This window comes from Melanotaenia boesemani, chromosome 3 (assembly GCF_017639745.1).
Source record: "Melanotaenia boesemani isolate fMelBoe1 chromosome 3, fMelBoe1.pri, whole genome shotgun sequence".
Lineage (NCBI taxonomy): Eukaryota > Metazoa > Chordata > Actinopteri > Atheriniformes > Melanotaeniidae > Melanotaenia > Melanotaenia boesemani.
Window position 1 is genome coordinate 26250996 of NC_055684.1, and position 21393 is coordinate 26272388.

At 37.0% G+C, this 21393-nt stretch overlaps 1 protein-coding gene across 5 annotated transcripts in view; it reads left to right on the top strand.

Moving 5' to 3' along the window:
* The window catches only part of cacna2d2a (calcium channel, voltage-dependent, alpha 2/delta subunit 2a), a 156824-nt gene that overhangs the window by 46266 nt on the left and 89165 nt on the right, over window positions 1-21393 (top strand). For all 5 annotated transcript variants that reach the window (XM_041981457.1, XM_041981459.1, XM_041981458.1 and 2 more), the window contains exon 3: window positions 2161-2277. In XM_041981457.1, the coding sequence (XP_041837391.1) occupies window positions 2161-2277 (117 nt within the window). The remainder of the gene's footprint in view (window positions 1-2160; window positions 2278-21393) is intronic.

Consider the following 21393-nt stretch of genomic DNA (forward strand, 5'->3'; position numbering starts at 1 on the left):
AGATTAAAACAATAAAACAAAAAAAAAAGCTCCAAATATCAACCACTGCTAGAGAGCAGGGACCTGAAATTCACCTTCTTAAAGATGGCAGTAAGTCATTGGGTTTAAGAAACGGCTCACTTCAACACAGCAAAAGTTTTGCACTTTAGAATTTTATAAGTAATCTTTTCTCATTTTATTTTTCTTCTTTTTTAAATGTCACAACTTACTGCAACCCCAAGTACAAAAAAGTTGGAACACTGTGAAAATTGCAAAAATGATTGCAATTATTTGCAAATGTCATAACCCATATTGTGTTTCCTAATAGAACAAAAACAACATATCTGATTTTGAAAACAAGACATTTTACCATTTCATGGAAAATATTAGCTAATTTTGAATTTTATGGCAGCAGCACATTCCGAAAAAACATGGAACTGAGAAAACAAAAGGCTGGAAAAGTAATCGGCACGATAGAAAGCAGCTCTAAGTGATCACCTTATACAATACGAAACAACTGGAGGAGCATTCGAGAACAATTAATTGCAAACCTTCAGTAACATGACTGGGTAGAAAAGGAGCATTTCAGTGAGCCAGAGTGTCTTAATTTTAAAAATCAAGGAACAATTTTTTGACAAAAAACATTCTTAAATGTTATATTGTGAAGACATAAACATATACACTGCAGAACCAAATAAAATGCACAATATCATCAAAAATTTTTGAGAATCAGGAGGAATCTCTGTGCGCATGGGACGTGGCCAACAGAACTGGATAGTCACGATCTTCTGCGTTAAAATCAGGCATAATTTTCTTCTGGAAATCACTGCATAAGCTGGGGGATACTCTATGAAATCACTGTCTATGAAAACAGTTTTCTGTGTGATCAACAAATTCAGGATAGACCTCTTTCATGCTTAGAAGAAGCCATATTGAAAATTATTTGGACCATCCAGCTTGTTTTACCAACAGAAAACAGTTGGAGCATCATGACACAAAAAAGCCCAGATGTTTATAGAGAGTTATTAAAAAGAGAGGGAATGCCACAGAATGGTCTTCAAAGTATTGCTGCCATAAAATTCACGTTGTGCTAATATTTTCCATTAAATAGTCAAATTTCTTGGTTTCAAGAAATGATATGTTGTTTATGTTCTATTGGGATTAAAATTATGGGTTTATGAAATTTGCAAATAATTGCATTTTGTTTTTATTAGCATTTTACACAGGGAAATGGGGTTCCTAAAAAAACAAAGAGCAGCATTTCGTATTAAATTAGACCCTAATTGTTAATGAAATTTAACCACAGCAACAGGTTTTTCCTTTGTTTCCCTCAGCAGAACTACACAAAATGGTTTTATGGTGTCCAAGTGGGTGTTGCGGTGTCTTAGGGCAGCAGGATAAGTGGTAGTCCCCTGGGTTTTACTCTGTTGCAGAATACAGATCCTACAGAGAGCTCTGGCCGCTGAGTCAGCCTTCACTATTCTTACAGGGGAGCAGACTAATCTCCCGAGTACTTTCTGCTGTCAGCGGTCCAGGCATCTCCCAGTCTGCCTCCGGATGCTCCTCCTTTTCAAACACCCCAGTCCTTTGTGGCATCACAAACCCATTCGCTTACTTGTCTTATGTGGTTTGCAAAGTCTTTTGTCTTTTTTTGTATTTGTGTGTGTGTGTGTGGCGGGTTCATACCTATCTAATGTGTAGATTTTTATGGAAATCTATAGTTTGTTTTATCTGCAAAATCACAATCTTTCAAAGGTTGCAGAAACATGCATATTGATGGGTGTGAGTTAATCTTGATAATGATTAAAAATGTGAATATCTTGTCCTCATGTGATTTTAAAGGGTTTTTCTAACAGGTCCAAAAGAGTTGATACTTTGAAAATACATTCAGTAGTGTTCACCCAGCAGTGAGCTGTAGCTTTTGTTTCATTAATTTGATCCTGACTGGCAAACTGCAGCTGCCTGGCTAAATGCTTCGCCATTATGACTGTTCTGTGTTTAATACTTCTACACTGTGGCTTGTGAGTATAATAGCAGGCTGTATACTGCCTACTCTACCATAAATGTTTACAATCTTGTGTGCTACCTTGAGAATAAGCAAACAGCTCCTCTGTGATCCTTTCAATCAATGTAATGGCAGCAGTTAGCCAAGCTTTGATTTCCTGTGTTCTCCATCTACAGATCTATAATGAGAAGAAGAGCCAGTTTGAAATCAAGAGAAACAACCCCAAAGACCTGGTGGAGAGAGTTGCACGAGACATCTCCAAGCTGCTCAACAGTAAGAGAAAAGCCTTGGAGGTAAGATAATGATATACCACAGCAGTTCTTAAGCTTTTTTCAACATTGTACTCCCTGTATAATTTTTTTTTCTTTATTTTTTTTTTAGCTGAGTACAACTTTAATCAGAGGTGTCCATTTACATTTTAGTTGAGGTTCCACAATCTCCTCAAACTTATGTCCAGTGGGTTAAAATACCAGAATAATAACCTATAAATAATGAAAACTCCACATTTTACCTTTTTGTTTTAGCACAAAAATCAAGATGTTTTCTTTTATTAAAATATTCTTTTAGAAAGCATTCATTAATATTTTGCTTCAGTTTATTATTAAATTATTTATTAATATTATATAATTTATTTTATATATTTATTTTATTTTTAATTTATTTGAAATTTTTATTATATATATATATATATATAGTTTATATTTTCATCTATATAAATTTCTTTAACTTATTTAATTTTTATTTTATTTTTTATTTACATTTTATTTATTTTACATATTTATTCATTTATTTATTTACTCATTTACATTTGCATTAGAATGTAGAGATCACAATGGATCTACAAGATCACAAATAAAATACAATATATCACATCATAATTAGAGTAGATTATAATTGGAGTAACATTTCAAGATCAAGTCATTACCCCTGGACCCCAAAAGGTACATGTACCCCCAGATGAGAAACACTGATATACCATATATTGCAGTACCTGTGTTTACAAATGCAAATTATGTCTCAATGCCCAGTTGTACAAATGCACAGTGGATACTTGGATTTGTCTTGACAGTAAAGTTCCTGTTCACTTTTTTCCCCCAAGACATGGGTTTCATAGTCAGACGTAGAATAACAAAAGCAAAGAAGAGCAACACTTACGGTATACAACGTGTACAGTCAGTCACTTCAGAATCAGATTTACTTGTCATTATATATATGATGTACTAAAATTTATTTCTTCTTGTTCCTTTATGTTGTATTTACCAAGTCTTTTAAACCCAACAAAAGAATGTCTGAAATCTGTCAATGACCCAGGACCAACTTTAACCTACAATGGTTTCTCTGACTTTCCCATAAACAATCAGGGACGTCCCAACCTCATTTTCCACACTTAAAGAAGGAATTATCTGCCAGCTTAACTCGTTGGAGTCTTGATGGAGTTTGGAAATTTGTGTGTGTAGAAACTTAGTTTCTTCTCAGATGTCTCTGGAATAATAGTTTTTATTATGATTATTTACAGTTTCGGTACAAATGATAATATCGTGATTAAATGTAAACTACTTGATAATGTTTATGCTGATTTTCTGATCCTCTGCTAGCCAGACATACATTACTGAGAGTTTCAGCTGGAGCCTGATATAAAAAGAACAAACTCAAACAAATAGCTTGAACATTTTTAGTCAATAGTATCATCATCTTTAATTGATTGGAATGATAATATGCAAACCATTAATAATCCATTATCAAACACTGGATGGCAGAGCATTTTCTGTGTGGACACACGGCTGATAAGAGATCAGTTTCCTTCCCTCAGCTTGAACTCCTACAAAAAGCAATATGGTTTTATGGCTGAAATATAATTTGAAGTTAATTATATTCTGTCAATAATTGTGACAATTATCTTTATAATTTTGTTGCCCTGCATTAGTTATAAGGTTATATTTTTCTCTATTTAATATTAGAGGCGTATACTCCGTTTATGTGGTGCGTGAAAAGGTTATCATTTCAGTGTCCTGCATTCTGGGATATAATTATTACCACTGTTACGCTCAGACAGTTCTGTGATTAGTTAAAAATGTATTTTGCTCTCCCAGTGGGAAACCTCTAACCCCTTAGAGAAAAAAGGGGGATGGGGATACAGAGGCAGGAAGGATGAGTGGCATGAAAGGAAATTGGAAAAGTATACACAATTTTTATTTTATTTTATTTTATTTTTTTTTGTTTTAAAAGCTAGAAAAAGTAAGGAAGCACTAACTGAAAAAAAAAAAAAAAAAAAAAAAACATTTTAAGCCAAATGCTGCTGCTTCTTACAGTTTTATGTTTCTCATGTGTACATATGAATGTGGAAAACTATATTTTTCTTTCTCTGTAGAACTAGTTCAACTAGTTTCAGTTCATGCTTGTGTTGCAGTGTCATCTATATGTGTGAGACTACATGTGAGGTGTAGTGTGATTTCATTGCAAAGGCATCTTTATGGACACAGGTAATGAAGAGATGGTCTGTTTTCCTTCTGTTTTTGCTCAGCATGGTTGCTCAAGGTAAAGCAGGTATATATTTTACCACAATCATAAAGGAGTAAAGTATATATCTTTTAAGAGCATGAGGTCTTGTGGGATAAGCTGAGGCTTATTCACACTTAGAAGCAGAATTCTCTCAAAGGCATGGTTAATTCTTCAGTTTGGGTCCTTGAAGCAAAAGAACTGTGTCTCCTGTGGCCACGTGTAGAATTGGATTTGAATGGCAGTGACCCTCTATCTTAATTTTTTTCTCTTTTACATTTTTACCTCCTTTACATCTCTCAGTATATATCCATACACTAAAATTCCCACACTTTAACCTCCACAGGTCTCACTGTCACCTCACATGCATCTAAAAGATTCAAACTCAGGAGGGAGGAAATGAGGTGAAAAAAAGGGAATGTCTGGAATGAAAATGTGTCCCTGGGGCGTGGAAAAATCAAGAAAATTATGTTCAGAAATTCATAGATTTAAAAATGAGCAGCATGCAGGAGGGAAGGAGTAAGGTGGAAGGGGTGCAGGGGCAGAGAGAGAAACAAGTTTAAAGAAAAGAGGAAAGTAAGAGGAGAGCAGAGGAAAAAGACCGCCGGGAGATAATTCCAGATGGGAATATAAAATGCAAAGAAAATCATGAACACAGTCATTCCGCCATGTATGTACAAACCTTAACAAGAAGTAGGCAACAAGTTAAAATATTTCATTTAGGCAGGTTGTGAACTCTTATTTTTTTTTTCTAACTATAACTGAAAATTCACATCTGTAGGCAAATAAATTCATGTGGACTTATTATTCATACAGGGAGAAAAGTGAAAGCCATGTCTTAATGCAGTCTGTAGATAAGAAGGTCCCAAACCCCTCTCAGCGCAGTATTGACAGTGTTTTATATTCTAGACTGTTCCTACCCTCTGTAATGGTTATTTAGACCCAAAAATTTCCTGTCACACATTTAGAAAAGAGAAAATATGTGTGTTTGTGTGTTTGCAGGAAGAAATTATTCTTCTGCAACCTATTTAAATACTGCTTCGGGTGATTCGTTGTGATTCATGTTTATATTACTAATGAGAAAATACACATGGACTCTAAACACTAGTTAGTGATGTATAGTGAGGAGGGAAGCACTTTTAATGCTCTGAATTTAGCTGTTTTAGCTCTGAATTCTTGAAATATCAGGACATTTTAATTGTTTTAAAGCTTTTCATACACAGATAGAAGATGGATGAAGAAACTAAATCTGGTTTGTGAGCCTTATTTTTATTTACCTACCTGGGATAGCGCTATAGTCAGGGTTCTTCTATGTACAACAGAGTTTTGTCCCAGCAGCTGTAATATTATCTTTGGTATAATCAACAAAATAAATATTTAAATATGCCTATAGTGTCACTTAGAGTGCATTCCACTCAGCATACCCCTCGTACTAAAAACAGAAACCGTATAATCTGACTTACTTTTCATCTGCAGTCTATCCAGTGTTTATTTTTTTCCATCCTTTCTTTTAATCTCCTGCACTAAGTGTCCACTTCTGCTTTTTCTTTCTTGCTTCTGAATTTAGTCATCGCCGTAAACAATGATCTCATTCTATGTTCGGTGCCATAATTAAATGTACGATAAGCCGGCACTAGCTGAAATTCTTCCATGTTGCCGCTGGACATTTAATGTAAAGCTTTGTATTGTCAGATACATTGGGATGCGGTTCAGCAAGCTGTTTGAGTATATTCAAATGTTGAAGCCAACATCTGACCTTTTCTGTATTTATTTCAGGGATACAACCATTTTTACTTAATGCTGGTGCCATTCTGATCTAAATGCAGTGAATATCAACTATTCTGTGTGTTGAGATTTACTCTAACACTCAAGGTCAGCTCTTGCTAAATTGCACATTTGAGCAAGAAATGTTAAGATAGAGTTTTCAATTTGTAATCACTTTCAGGTTTTAAGAGGCTTTTTGATTGGACCTATTTTACAAGATTTTAATCTTTAAGAGGTAAAGTTTTAAAGGGGTTTTATTTCATTCTAGATAAAATAGGTAAAATTGTTATTTGGCTTAATTCATTTACACCATTTCTATTAACTGTAAATGTAACTGAAAATACCTTGTAGTTTGTCTTCTAGTGTATGTGTTAGTCAAATTTATCAACAAGCGATCATGGATTTTTGCATATATTTTTGAGAACTTTTCCAGTTATCAAATTACTGCATAACAGATAAATATTAAATATATTATAAATATTAATAAACTTAAGCAGGGCTCAAACCAAACTGAGAAGATTCAGTTTAAGTTTTTCTATTTCTAAATAATATTTCCTAAAAAAATATTCACTTAAACGTTAAGAATGCGGATCTGGGAATTTAAATTAAACCAATAGAATAACAATATCATTTCCTTTCTTCTTCTTATAGTAACAAGAGAATATTTTTTTTTACTGAATCTTGTGACATCTTTAAGAATATTTCATGACCACCAGCTACAGAAAGGAATATGTAAGTTATAGTACTGATAAGGTGAATGTGCAAAACTACTGAAACGGGATTTTCTTGGATCATTTCTGTTGATTTGCTGGTAGCATCTGAACTTAGTGTGTCTGCAGATGTTTCTTAGTGTTTTTATAGTGCCCACTTAAATACTATATAGCGGTGTGTGTGGGGTTATCTGAGCAACAAGCTCCTTTTTGACTTTTTCTGCAAAAGTGTCAGTCTGACAGGTCTTTTAACCCAGAGCAGCCAGAGAGAACAAAGCACTTCACCTGAACTGTCATGTGTATAAAGCCAAACAGGTATTATAGTGTACACTAGTTCTACCACGCTGATCTTAGCCCTCATCCCCTCTTTCTCTTCTCTCTGTGATGAACCATATGATTGCCACAGAAGCTTGAGATCAGTTTGGAGCCCTTCAGAACCAACTGAGACTGCACAAAATCCTGTACTCTGTCAAATCTAGCCAGGGCTAAGTTGTCAGTCAAGCAGCTGCTGGGATTTTTTTCAGCTTTTGGAAGGGAAGGTGAAGCCACAAGCTACAGACAGACAGAGATCATGCTACGTTCCAATAAGCTGCATAACAAAACTACCATTTTCAAAGGTTGTACATTCTAATTTCACAGAGATAACTGATGAAATACAGAGAGGACTGAGGTTGGCATAATCCAATTACACAGATCTCAATACTATTCCAATACCACTTAGAGCTGAAGGATGAGTAGCTCTGTTGTGCATGCTGTTTGATGGAAACTCACACAGCAATCCGCTCGGTTAGGTATGGGGTTTGGATAGATGCAGGGTTAGACCATGGAAATAAGAGAGGAGGTGTTGAAGGAGAAGCCCTGATAAGTGTTTATAAAAAAAAAAGGAATGCAGTAAATGACACAAGATAGTCAGGAGGCAGATGCTGAGATAAAGTACAAGGAAAAACACTGTGGCCTTTTAGTCAAACAAGTGTGCCTACTGTGCTCTGAGGCCCAATTCACTGCTCTGGAAAGATGAAGATTGACCCATATAAATAGAAATGGGGGAGGCTGTGTAGCAGAGTAATGCCAGGTCTGCAACAAAAAAATTTAGACAACAAGTCAAACTTGCATATGGCACAGTAGCACCTAACATGCTTCATACCTTAAATGCAATTAAATATCGTTCTGCAGCTTTCTGTTATGTGACTGTAAACAGCCACTGTAAACGATCACAAATGAGAACCTTTTATCTTTTTCTATCAAGGCAAGAGCTGCTGTCTGTCTCTTGGACATCTGCTGAACCATTACTGCCACCCCATTTAGTTTCCTTTATAAGCTCAGACACCAGTGGAGACTTGCTGCATGCTGGCACTCTGAGGCATCATCCCTCAACACTTCTCGACACACCCAATTTTCAGCTTCTTCTCTCCAGAAAAAAACGCATGTTTTACTAACTGCTCCCTGCTAATACATCCCAGCTCATGTAGAAGCTTGTCTTCTATGCCACTTTTGAATTTCTTCCTCTCTGTTGTACAGTACCTAAAAGTTTTTTGCAAAATGGATAAGGAGATGCTGTGGTCAGCTATACGACCTACAATCCCATCATCAAAGAAAGTTATTGCTAAGTGGGTTTCTACAGAAATTTTAAACTAATGTGGCTAAAAAAATTTCAGTGGTAACCATTTTATTTTATTTTACTATTTCAATCAAAATAGCAAAAGTAGTTATTTGTGTTCTAACTATAGTTCGGGTTAAATCCATCTAAATGGTACATCTATGCCATCTGCTGACATAAATTGTTATATGCATTGCCCCTTTGATTGTAAAGTATAAAATATTAGGCTATTATGATCTGATTAATTGGTTTAATTCTCCTCAGACTAAGATCTGTATGGTCAGGTCTGCACTGTGACACTTTTTAGTGGTGCATCACTTGATTTGGTTCATAAAACATGCTGCAAGGCTGTTCCACTGATCTGTTTTCAGTTTTAGTTGGTGGGTTGTTGGAGAATGGTCAACAAAAGAAAAAAGTATCCACTGGCCAGGTTTTCGTTGTCAGAAAGAAACTAGCTTTTTATCCCTGTTTCAAGATGTTATGTTGCGCTAATCTCATCTTTTTCTGTAATTTGGGGTCCATGTTTTCTTTTTTGGAGCTTTGAATTTCTTCTCATTTTTTTCCAGCACATGGTATTTACCCAGTTGTCACTACAACAGCTGACAAAACCAGTATGGAACATTAGCCACTGCTATGTGTGAAGATAAATAAAAACCTAATTGAAATAATGTTGGTTTACTGAATAAGGGAATGTCTCCCTATTGGCTAGAAGAGTTGAAAGTATTATGTTTTTACATAGCAAGTAGAATATAAAGTAACCTGAAGAAGATGGTGGATGTTGGGCAGCATTGACTTTAAAATGGAGACGGTCTGTGACTCTGCAGTCATGCTGTTGGTGATTGTGAGAGATAGCGGGACAGCTCAGACCGGACACTGTGCAGGGACAGCAGAAGTTTACTTGACAGTATTAATCAATCAGGCTGCATGGTCCTGTCTCTCTTCCTAACCATGGAAACCGAGATGACACAGCCAGGTCAGAGATGGGGAGGAAGAGGCCCCTCCAAGTCATTTGTCATCACATTACATTGGATTATAATTCAGTAAGACGTTGACTCTCATAATGTGGCATGCACTGCCAACATGCATGCTGAAATAAGTGTGAGCATGCACATGTTGACTCAGGTGTGAACATTTATATGTACATACTCAGTGACCTATTTGCACTGTTTTATGACATTTTTACATTGCTTAAAAATGACTAATGAAATACAGACTTGTATTTCCACCAAAGAAATGACCAGAAATATATCTGACAGTTATTGAACTGCAAAATGGTTGCAGCGGGTTCTGGGTCAGGCGCACACTGTCTCACTTACTGTTTTCTTATTACCTTATTTTCAAGTCAGCTCTTCTGACAGATATGGCTCACACCAAGAGCACAGAACGAAGAAGGTAAATACCCACTTTGGGTTAAAATAATCTTATAGAGACTCATGAGGAGACAGCTTCCTTCATAATAATTGTCACAAAACATGCAGCATTCGTGAGTGCTGAAGGGTTGACCATGTGGTTAACATTCATGAAACTCATCGACTTTACTCCCGGGGAAATGTAGAAATACATAACTGGGCCAATGATATAAAACTGGTTTAATGAGACATTAAGGTGCAAATAAAATCAGCTAATTGTTTTGGTCAGAGAAATTAAACTTTGTTCATTTAGTAGAATGATAAGAACTTATACATTATCTTATGTTTAATTATTGCACACAATTAACACAATAGTGAGAAATTAAACCTTAATTATTTTAAGTGACTTACCAGTGGGAATTTAACCACTTCCTTGATGTGTGGTTGATGTGTTGAGTTGTCTTTCCGGAGGGTTCTCAGATGCTTTAGTGACTGGCTTTAATTGAATAGGCATCAGGTACAAATGGCCATTGTATAACAGCTAAGTTTAGCCTTCAGTCTTTAGAAGCTCTATAAGTAAAAAAAAATCAGGCTACTGCTTAACTTGAAAGTAGTGTGATCGGTCACTGTGGGTGGATTGGCCCTCAGTTATGGTGTGAAAGTTCTCCTGTGTCCGATGTTTGGTAAATGACTAAAATGCTGTTAATGATGTTTTTCATCAGGTATCTGCTGTTTTGATTTTGGTTGTTTTTGTTTTGTTTGTTGCCTGCTGGGCCTGTAAAGTGTACTTTGTACCATTATAAAAGAATTTCAATTTATTTGTTTTTTCCCACAAATTTACCGAAAACTTGATTTCTACATTTCATGCTGTTTCAGACGGCAGCAGCTTGTGATCCTGCATTAATAACAACACAGACAGCTAGTGATAATTCCTCGCCTTTTGCCAGGAAGTGATGACAAATTGAGAGTTGACTCTTGCTTTCTAGAGGGAAGATTTCCCTGCAGCCTCATTCCTCTCAATCCTAATTGTTGGGCAACATCTAAGGGATGTCGCTTGGAATAAATGAAAATCTATATGCAATTATCACCAGGAACAGACAAACCAGAATACTTTTGTACCTTAGAGGCATAGTCTAACATGATTATTCTTGATTTTATGTTTTTGCATTGGTTCATCTTAGTAGTTTTCATTTTTAATTTACTTAACAAAGTGCACAGTCACGAAAGTTATACTTGTAGCTTTAATCTTCAACCACTTTTTAGTTAATATGTTTTTTTACATTTAAACATTGTTTCCTATAGTAAACTCCCACCCATACCCAAACTGTAGCATTTAAACTTATTCCACATCCTTACTACCAACCTCCCTGAGGCACAGCATGCCACTCAGCAATAGCAAGAACCTCTTGGTATGGCTTGTGTTCATTTAGGGAGCTTAATGAATTACAAGGACTTCATAATGACTGTGTCTGAGCACTGCTGTAGGGGGGGTCAAATGGTTGGAATAATTAACAAATCCAGCCACCAGTAAAGACTTTAACATAAATGGTGCACTTGTATGTGCTGCTGTACAGTAACAGGCATACAGCTATATAGAACAAGTCCAGCCCTCCCACCTCCACCACTTCAAGAAAGTGAAGAAACTAAATTAAACAAGAGGCTCTAACAAAGCAATTTGATTTTCCATTTCCTGTAGGCCTTTTGAGAGGCAGTTATAACTCTCAGGTCCCATCAGGGAAGAACACAGGAAGTAGGCCGAGCTCTACATGGGTAAAAATAGAGCCAGAAACTTTATAATTTGCTATGTGCACTGATTGGCAACATCTATAATGGCATATGCCATTTATGGTTGGATTTATAGGATTAAAAGAAATAGCATAATAACAACACGTATATCTTGAACTTTTTTAGGTCCTGACCAATTTCCTTGAATCAGTATTTTGTTGGATGTTTTGGTATTTCATGGTTTAACTGCAGAATGTGTGGGGGCTATAAAAAGTTAACTTGAAATAAACAGCATAAAAGCTGGTGTTGAAATGCTTATGCAAAAAAAGTTATCAGTGTTAATTAGATATGGTAAATTAGCGCATTTACCTGCTTTTATATATGATTTGAACTATATTTTTATGTTGTTGAAGCTGAAGATTCTTCTGTTAGTATTGGCATAATTTCCTCAGAAAGGGTAGTAGCTGCTCACCTGCTCAATATCAACAACATCAAACTGAAAATGAACCATTCTCCAAATTTTTATGAAAGTTTTGCTTATTTAAACCTTTCTCACATTAGTTTGAAGCTTCACTGAGTTGGGGTGCTTTGAGCTAAATGCTAACGCTGTTTACCGTCTTAATTTCAAATTTTACCATTATATGTTCGACAGTGCCCCCCCTTTATTATTAACAAAAAGAGGACTTAAAAAGAGAGGACAGGAACATGATGTTTTAATATATCCTCTTTTACAAGTAAACATTTAGATATAAATTGTTTTTGAATATTGTCCCATTTTTGCTTGATTGAACACCAAATGTCCTGAAATCACCTGGATTGTAAGAATGAATTCTCAGAGCACCATAGATCTCTTCCCCAAATTTCATGACAATCTGTCCATTAATTATGTTTTAGTCAGTAGCAAAGTAGAGGACCAGTTGGTCTACTTTTATACACACTAATTGTGCATATGTATGCAGAGGAAGGCAAACTCAAACACATGATTGTACACACTTTCACCCACACACACACATGCACAAAATCACACATTGCCTCCTCTAATCTCATTCCCAATCCCCTGGCCCCTGTCATTCAGATCTATGAAGTTCCATTAGCAACCATCTGTTACAACCTGCAGCAAAGCCATTACACTTCACACATTCACACACCAACACACACACACACGCACATGAATGAAAACATTTACCTCACTCAGCGTATGGCAGTCTAACTTCTTCCAATTCTGGAGAGACTTTGCTGAAGCATCGCCTGTTTAACCTTCAAAGTAGAAGTCACATTGTTCTCCCTAAAACACCTGCGATACACTACGCTGCTGTCTGCAGTGGATATGTCAGAAGGTCAGCAACCCGCATGCTTACACACATTGCGGCACACAGATAGAATGGGAGGTCATTTTTAAAAACACAGAGGTATAGGTCTTAGCATCAGACTTTAAAGGAGATTGTTTATCTCTAGATTAAATCAGCTGGAGTGTTTGGTCATTTTTGTCATTCCCACTGATAAAGGTCACAATATCACAGCCACTGTTGCTTGGCAGCATTTCACATTAGACAAAATGTCAGAACTTGATCTACTTCATGGCAACAGACAGCCTGGAGCACTTTTCTTCTCATCTCCTTTGCATACATGTATTTTTGGGCTGAATGCATAATTTTTAGCTCCATTTCAATGCTTTCCTGCTTCTATAATATAAATATTTAATAATGGAAAATATTCACTGTGGCATTGTTTTGATAAGCTTATGCTATGTCGCAATAATTATTTCCTTCCAAAATCACAATTATTTTTTGGCAAGATCTAACTTGATGATTGAGGAGTCTGACTGGTGCATAAAGTCTTCGAAAAGATTTTTAATGGTGTTAAGATTTGGACAGTACATGTGTAAAAATGATGCCTCGTGCTCCTTGAACCAGCCTTTAACAATCTGAGCCAAATAAATTCTGACATTGTCCTCTTGGAATATGCCTATAACATCAGGGTAAAAATTTGGTCAGTCAGCCACCACAGGCTTTTAAGAAGGCACTAGGCGTGATGGGTACAGCACTTCATCCACCACTCTTCTTACAGTCATGCTTGTTACATTCTGGAGTAGGGTGAATCTGGACTCATGAGACCACCGTCTTCTATAGCTCTAGATACCAGTCTTTATGCATTCCAGCAAATAATCTGGCCTCACTAAGGCCTGGTACACACATAAAGATTATCGGGCTGTTTTTGTTCTGATTTTGCCCCTTCCTGACCAAGGATGGCAAATGCCTCATTATCTTGAGTCTTATAAGATTTTCCTACGAAATTATCATTTAGTCTAAGGTGTTTTAAGCGCGAATTTGCCCCGATAATCAGCTCCGATCGGTTGCAGGACAGCATTGTTTTGTGTGTGTTGTTGTGTGCTGAGATTATCGGAGCACACAACACAGAGTATGGTCGAAACTGTTAAATGCCTGATTTTTTTAATCTTCATGTGTGAGGTCTCACACATGATCAGATTAAAAAAATCTTATGTGTACCAGGACTAAGTAGTTTTCTTAAAGTTTCAACAATATCAATGTCAAGTTTATTTATATAGCACGTTTATACAGCCAAAGCTATGGTGGCTGACAGGTGCAAACGCACTGCAAATACAGACAAGCGCTGCATAAACTAAAACAACTGCAAGAAGAAAATGCTGCAAATTCACTGATACAACGGAAGTGCTCCTGGTTTCTAGGGCCTGCGGTCCGTTTTCACCAAAGAGACAGACAATGGTGAGAAGAACAGAACTGGTGGGAAGTTTGAGCAGAGCACAGGGAGAGAAACTACATTACCAAAAGTTTCTACTATGCTTACGTCAATAACTTAAAACAGCTTAAAGATTGAGGCCAAATGTAATAAATAAGCAGATAAAAATACGCACCTTGATGTAGTTTCTCTCCCTGTGTTCTGCTCAAACTTCCCACCAGTTCTGTTCTCTTCTATTAGCTGTTTTCATTTATGCAGCACGTTTCTGTATTTGCAGCATGTTTGCACCTGTCGGCCACCGTACAAAGCCTCCAAAATGCTTTACACAAACCAATAAAAAATAAAAACACAGGGACAACATACAAAAATACAACAAAAACTCCAATAGGGTCTTTTGGCCCAGCTCCTTCTTTACCACAATAGACCGATGCAGAGTCCACATCACCCTACTCCAAAATAATATGAGCATGGTTGTAAGAACAGTGGTAGATGAATATCTATATATTCACAAACACAATGTGTATTACATTGCAAGAGGGGGAAGGGGGCGGGGATTGATTCAGCATTTAATTATCCAACTTCATGAAATTAAAAAAATAAAAAGCCTTTTTGTGTTTAAGCAACTTGTTCACGTAGCTGTAGCATCTGCTCCACTTCTTCATTTCCCCGTCAGCGAAAGACAAATGAATAGAAATGACTGCTTTGTGCTTTTATGCAGCTGTCTCCCCAAGCTGCATAAAACATATATTTCTAGTTTCCCATTTGCGATTTCGTATCTGCACAAATGGAAGAGAGAGGACACAGACACTTGAACTGAGATTTGCTGTACTGAAACGCATGCTTCTCTTTTTTCTTGTGGTAAGGCCGCACTCTACTCTGTTTGTTGTTTCCTAGAGGGCACAATTGGAAAAGATCTTTTTTTATTTATTGATTTTTTTTTTTTTTTTTTTTTTTTAAGTAGCTTTTCAAAACCCTTTAGCTATAAGCTTTATATTTTTGCCACTTTGTGACAGAAAGAATGAACTATTTCATAGAAATACTGGCACAATACAGCCGCCTGATTTTGTTAGCAGGACCATGCTCTAGAATGGCTAAATATGAAAATAAGCTATAATGTTTTCCTTTTTAAGCAGGTCAAAATCTGCTTTGCCTTCAATCCTCACGCATATTAACCTTTTAGATCCCTCCACCTCAGCTACATCCTCACCACCCCACTGTTTATCTGCCGGTTCTCTTATCATCATCATCAACTGGGAGGCCAGATAAGAAAACGATTCCCATGGGTGAAAAGTCAGGGTGCTGATGCTTCTCTATACAAATCACAGAGATGTGGAAAGAATAGCTTTTGTAGCCCATGTTAATTAGTCTATTATTAGCCACTGCTTTATTACCTTTGTAACTATTTTCCAGAGGAAAAAAAAAATCAGTATTGCAGAGAAAAGGCAAATTAACTGTCTTAAAAGAATTTGTTCATGGGTAACAAGTGACTTGCGGTGAGTTAAATAATTCTTTTTGGTAAGTGCTGGCCTGATATCTATAGTCTGTTTCTGACCTCAAAAAGCTGTGCTTTAATTCCACTGTGATAGTGTCAGGTTCTGCTTGAGTGAGTTCCTTTTTTTTATTCCTTATGGAAGGGACGGTGCAAATAACGGGCTTGTATCCTGACAAGGAGCTCTTAGTTCCTGACAGACCACTGATCAAGAGAACAAGAGCTATTTTCACAGTATGCTGCTCCCACATAAGCAGATACATGTATGCACACATGAAAAAAACAGCAGATTTATGTTGCATCATTGCATCAAATGTTCTAGTGCATCATGTTTTAGGCACAAAATGTGCAGGTTTCTGTAGTGTACATAGACAGATTAGTTTTATTTGACTGAAATTAGAGTATTATGTGTTAGAGTATCACGTAGCAGGCTTTATGTTAACCTTGATGCTTGGATGTATTAGGCATAAAATTACAGAATGTTTTAACTTGTTTGGAAGTTTTTTTTTTTTTTTACCTAAAAACCACTTTACCTGCAGATGATTAACCAGCCAGGCAGAATATTTTCTTATATCCCCTGCAATAATTTTGAACCAGGGCTTCTATAGCCTTTACATATGTTTGTAATCTGGAGACCTGTCCAATGTGTTTTCTGCCTCTGTCCTGATGGTAGATGGTATAGGTTCCAGCCCCCGTGCAAAACCCAATTAAGCTGGTTTATCAAGTGATGAATTAATTTTTTTTTTCCAAATTTTTTTCCCAGTTTTAATGTTCTCAATACAGTGAGAGAATGCTCTCATTATTTCTTGCTATGCAAAGCTATTGGGGTTTTAGTCTAAGGTCTCTGTCATCAACTCGTATTCACTTAAACCACATAAAAATCCAATTAACATATTCATTGTATCGCCAACATAAAGTGAGCTGTGATAATCAGAATTCTCTGATTTAATTACTGTAATGTGGCTTCTGTTTTAATAAGGATACACTTTTTAAGTAATACAGTAATGATCTAAATATAGATGAGAAAAGTTGTTCCATTGGCAGAGGGTTTCATTTCTTATTTCACCCGAAAAAGCACAAAAAATTTGGTTTATTTGTTTATACAAATGTTTGCAAGCGTACCACTCAAGTGATATAAGATATATGAATGGTCTTTACAATATGTGTATTATGTGCCAGATGATTAAAAATAATGGTCTCAAACACAAAGAAGCTCAAATTAAAAAGAAAATAAAGTCTAAACCAAGGCAGTGAACAGAGATAAAGCTCCTGGAATGATAGAAAAGATGTGTTCTTTGTGGAGCTGCAGCCTTTGAGCTTAACTACTCTAAAAGGATCCAAGAGATCAAGTTTAGAGGGCCACTGCAGCTCCCAGAGAACATTTCAGTTTCACAAGGAAACCTCTATCTTTTTGTAATACCTGTGCTTCAAATATTGGATGGGCTTATACAATGAGAAGGGGTGTTCAGAGGAGCTGCTTGCCAGCTCTGCAGGTGTAACTTCCAGAGCTATTGTGCAGTAAGGAGCTGCAGGAAATGAAAGCTCAACTCTGTGAAAGACAGAGAGAGGACTTTGAAAACGTATGAGAGGTCATGAACCTCATATTCCTCACAGAAGGAATGACATTAGTATTTTTTCAGTCTGGGCTGTTGACTGTTTAAAAATTCTCATCATGGTTAATGTACAGAATTCTGACTACTTGTCCCCACTGAGTAAGGACGCTCACACAGAGAGGCCAAGGAAATCAGAGGTCGTCTTGCTTTTATTTTGCTCTTCCATCTGAGCAAGCAGTTAATCTTAGCTTGGCCCCAGCTTATCTGGGCGTCTGCCACCTTAGCCCTGCTCATGGAGAGAGGCATCACATGCCTCAGCCCTTTCTGCTACTTTTCCCCTCCCCTTGCCTCCCCCTCACTTCGGTTCTCCTTGGCTGAATGGAGGAGGTGGTTGCAGATTGAATTATTCTCTCCGTTCCATTTCGCCCAAGTTTGCATTAATTTGCGCTGCGCTGTCACTTCTCTTCTGTTGTGTTTGTTTCTTAAGTGGAAGCCATTCAGGGTCTGTCTCAGCTTGTTGCATCATCTGAGATCAGTTGTGGCATTGGTCTGAAATGGTGTTGTACAAAATAGAAAGAGGCTTTTATTGGTGTTCAAGCATATTTGCAGAGGTGATTGCCAGGCTCCTGTTTTACAGATGGTTTGGGCATGCTTGCATGTTTGTTAGCGACAGGGGACTTGCACATATGTGGTTGGGATGTATGATCCAGGTAACCACAGTGATTACAGATGCAGCTTCTGGCTACTTAAGCTGACATCTTTTTTTGTTATATTTTACAAAGAGTTCAGAGATATTCACCTCACAAATTATTTAAAACAGATTAAAGTTCCTTACAGTAGAGAAGAATTCAAATATCAGCTGATTTCTTATATTAAAATGAATTACTGGATCCATCTTTTCTCTTCATGTAAAAGATCTGTATTTGTCATTTTATTATCAGTGGGGTGCATACAGTCAAAAGTTTGGACACTTATTTACTGGGTAAATGTTACTAAAAATCTTTGACTGGGACTGTATAGATTTTGGAAATTTGTCCCATGAAATGTGCTTAACTGAGATGTAAAACGCCTCAAGAATGCCGTCATGGGTCAGAACAGTGTGTGTGCGTTTTTAGGGCATGTAGATGAGATCTAATTCATTAATCTTTTATAAGCCACTTGAACACATGCTGCCCTGAAATGTTCTAGAGATATTCCGGGGCGTTGCCATGTGGAAATGCAAATGCCTGTCACAATTACTCAAAACTTTCTGTGGAGATTTTCTACCCGGGCCCCAAAGAAAATCTTGAAATCAATCAGACTTTTTTCAGATCATCAGCATGTGAGACATTGTGTGAAATGTCAAATAGTCCTTTCTGTTGGCTTGCATTCTGTTTTCCTTTTGCTCCCCAGTACTCATATCAACAGATAAAGGAGCCTCATCTGTTATTCTCCTGTTGTAAAGAAAAGACAGCAATTTCCACAGCCTAATTTCTGCATCATGTTCTGCCTCCTGTGCGCTCTCGACAGCCAATCCCCATCACCTCCTCTCTCACATTTCCATCCAGGAGAACACATCTCCAGCAGAAATCCTGCTGTGATGTACTTGTGCGAACATCAAATTGTCCAGACTTTTTCCTGAAATTCCCTGGTGTTCATGTGTGAAGACAACTTTAGTTGTCTTCCTCCTGTTTGAAAAGTGCCGAGCAGTCCTCCACAGATACATTCAATCCTCCACATTATAAAGAGGCTATATTCTGTTGTAGAAATCACAGATTAGGCCAAGGAACACTTCTGGTAACCATTGTCTGTGAAGTTTGTTTAGAACTGCTCACACAAATTCAATTAAATTCTACCATGCAAAGACAACTACACACATTACATGAAAAAGATTAAGAAACACAGACCTTCTCTTGGTCTGAGCCCATTTAACGTAGCTGGAGGTGATATGAAAAACTGCCCTGTAGTCTGGTAAATCAATATTTTAAGTTGTTTTGGCACCATGTCCTTCTGGCTAAAGAGGATAGGAACTAACTTGACTTTTTATCAGTGCACAGTTCAAATGCCAGTAATGGTACAATTATGCATTAGTGCACATGCCATAGGCATCTGTAAGGGCATCATTAATAATGAACCACATGTACAGGTTGTAGGAGAGGCTATGCTATCATCTAGATGTCTTTATTTTTTAGTTTTAGTGTTTTGTTTTTTCCAGGAAATGCCTTGCTAATTTAAGTAATGATTAATTGCAAATTGCATGTTTTTCAAAAGAAAGCCCCCAGAGTAAAAGTTGAGTTTGCATGCAGTCCCGATGTTGCACCAACTATTTAATATTAAAAACCAAAACTGTAACAGAAGAAACATTGAACTGTTAACATTATGTTCTTATATTCCGGGTTACATTTGCAAACTTGGTTGTGTAATTTGTTGAAAATATATGCACTGGAATTTTTTCAATTATTGCTTCTTATTATCATTTTTAATAACATTATTATTTCAATTATAGATCAATTATTGTTAGTTGTCCCTAAGACCAAGAGGAAGCTCAGATGAGACCGTGTGTTCTCAGTCACCAACCAAAACTGTGGAACGATCTACCGTTGAACGTTAGACCGGCCGATTCACTTCCTGTTTTTAAGTCCATTCTTAAAACACATTAATTCTCATTGGCTTTTAACTTTTAGCTTTTATTGTTGCCTCTTAAGGTTTCACTTTTTAAAAAAAATCATAGTGTTGTGAGTTTTGACCCTTGTTATGTTTTTTCCTTTGCTGTGTTTTACCTTTAGTGTGTATAACACAGTGCTGTTTTTAAAGTGGTTTGGAAGTAAAATTGGTAAGATTGGAAACTTTTATAGTCCTCTGTTAAAGTGATCTTAGTCTATACTTTTCTTCTCAGTCCTCAAAAGGAGTTTTCAGTTCAGACTGTCAAACTTAGCCTGATTTCCCTCTTCTTTGTGGCTCATTACCCCTCCTGCTTCTCTCCATCCATGGTTTCTGCCCCATTGTCTTAAGCGTTGACAGACTGACATAACTCTGTTAGCTTCTTCTAGCTTTTCTTAACATAATGACCTGACACTTAATGATTGGCAGGTGTGTTTTTGTTCTTACAGACTAACAAAGTGGGGTTTGGGAGAAATGGTTTAATGCCCACTCGCCTCATCTATTTCAGTGACTGACAGGCAGCTCCTCAAAATACACAGACAAGACACCTGTTGGGTTGTTTTTCTCCCATTTAATTCGTCCTGTGTTTGAAAAGCTGTATAAAAGCTGTTGCCTCAGTTCCTTCAAGGCTGTAACCAGCAGGCAGGGACTCAGCTTTCCTCTGCTGGGTGAGTGACAGAGGAAAGACGTATGGACTGGAGAAGAACAGAAGGAGATTGTTTCGTTCCTGTAGGCAGCTGAGGAATGGGGAGATACTGGAGGGTGTTGGAGAGTGCTCTGCTTCAAAGAGACAGTTGAGGAGAATCTCAAGCACTGACCTTGGAAGACCACCTCTATGATAATTATTATCTCAAGCTGCCCCCCCCCCCCTTTTTTTTTACTTCCCTTCTTCCCTGTCTCTCTTTCTCTGTGTGTTCTCTACCCCTTTCATCTTAGCAGCCTCAGATAAAAGCAACATAGCTCTTTTTTCTTTTTTTTGATACACATTAATCCCTATCACTGATTACAAACTTACAAGTTAAGGTTCAGCTTATCATAATAAGCCTCTACCATTTGACCTCCTCTACCCATACTGTAAAATTTCTAATACCAAACACTTACATTGAAACTCTCCAGAGAGTAGGCTTGGTGTCGTTGGTGGTGGTACTCTTAGGTGGTACGTCTGCTAAACGACTGTAGAATAGAATAGGGAGGTTCTTTGAAATGCACCTTGAAACCAGAGCAAAAAGCAAATAACTCTTCCATTACTACAGTAATGGGGTGATTTACAAATTGTTAATTAGTTGAACGGCTTGGTAATAATTTAAAACATAATTCACATTTTGCTTAAAACCAAAGAAATGCTGGTGACTGTCACAGCCCTGGGAC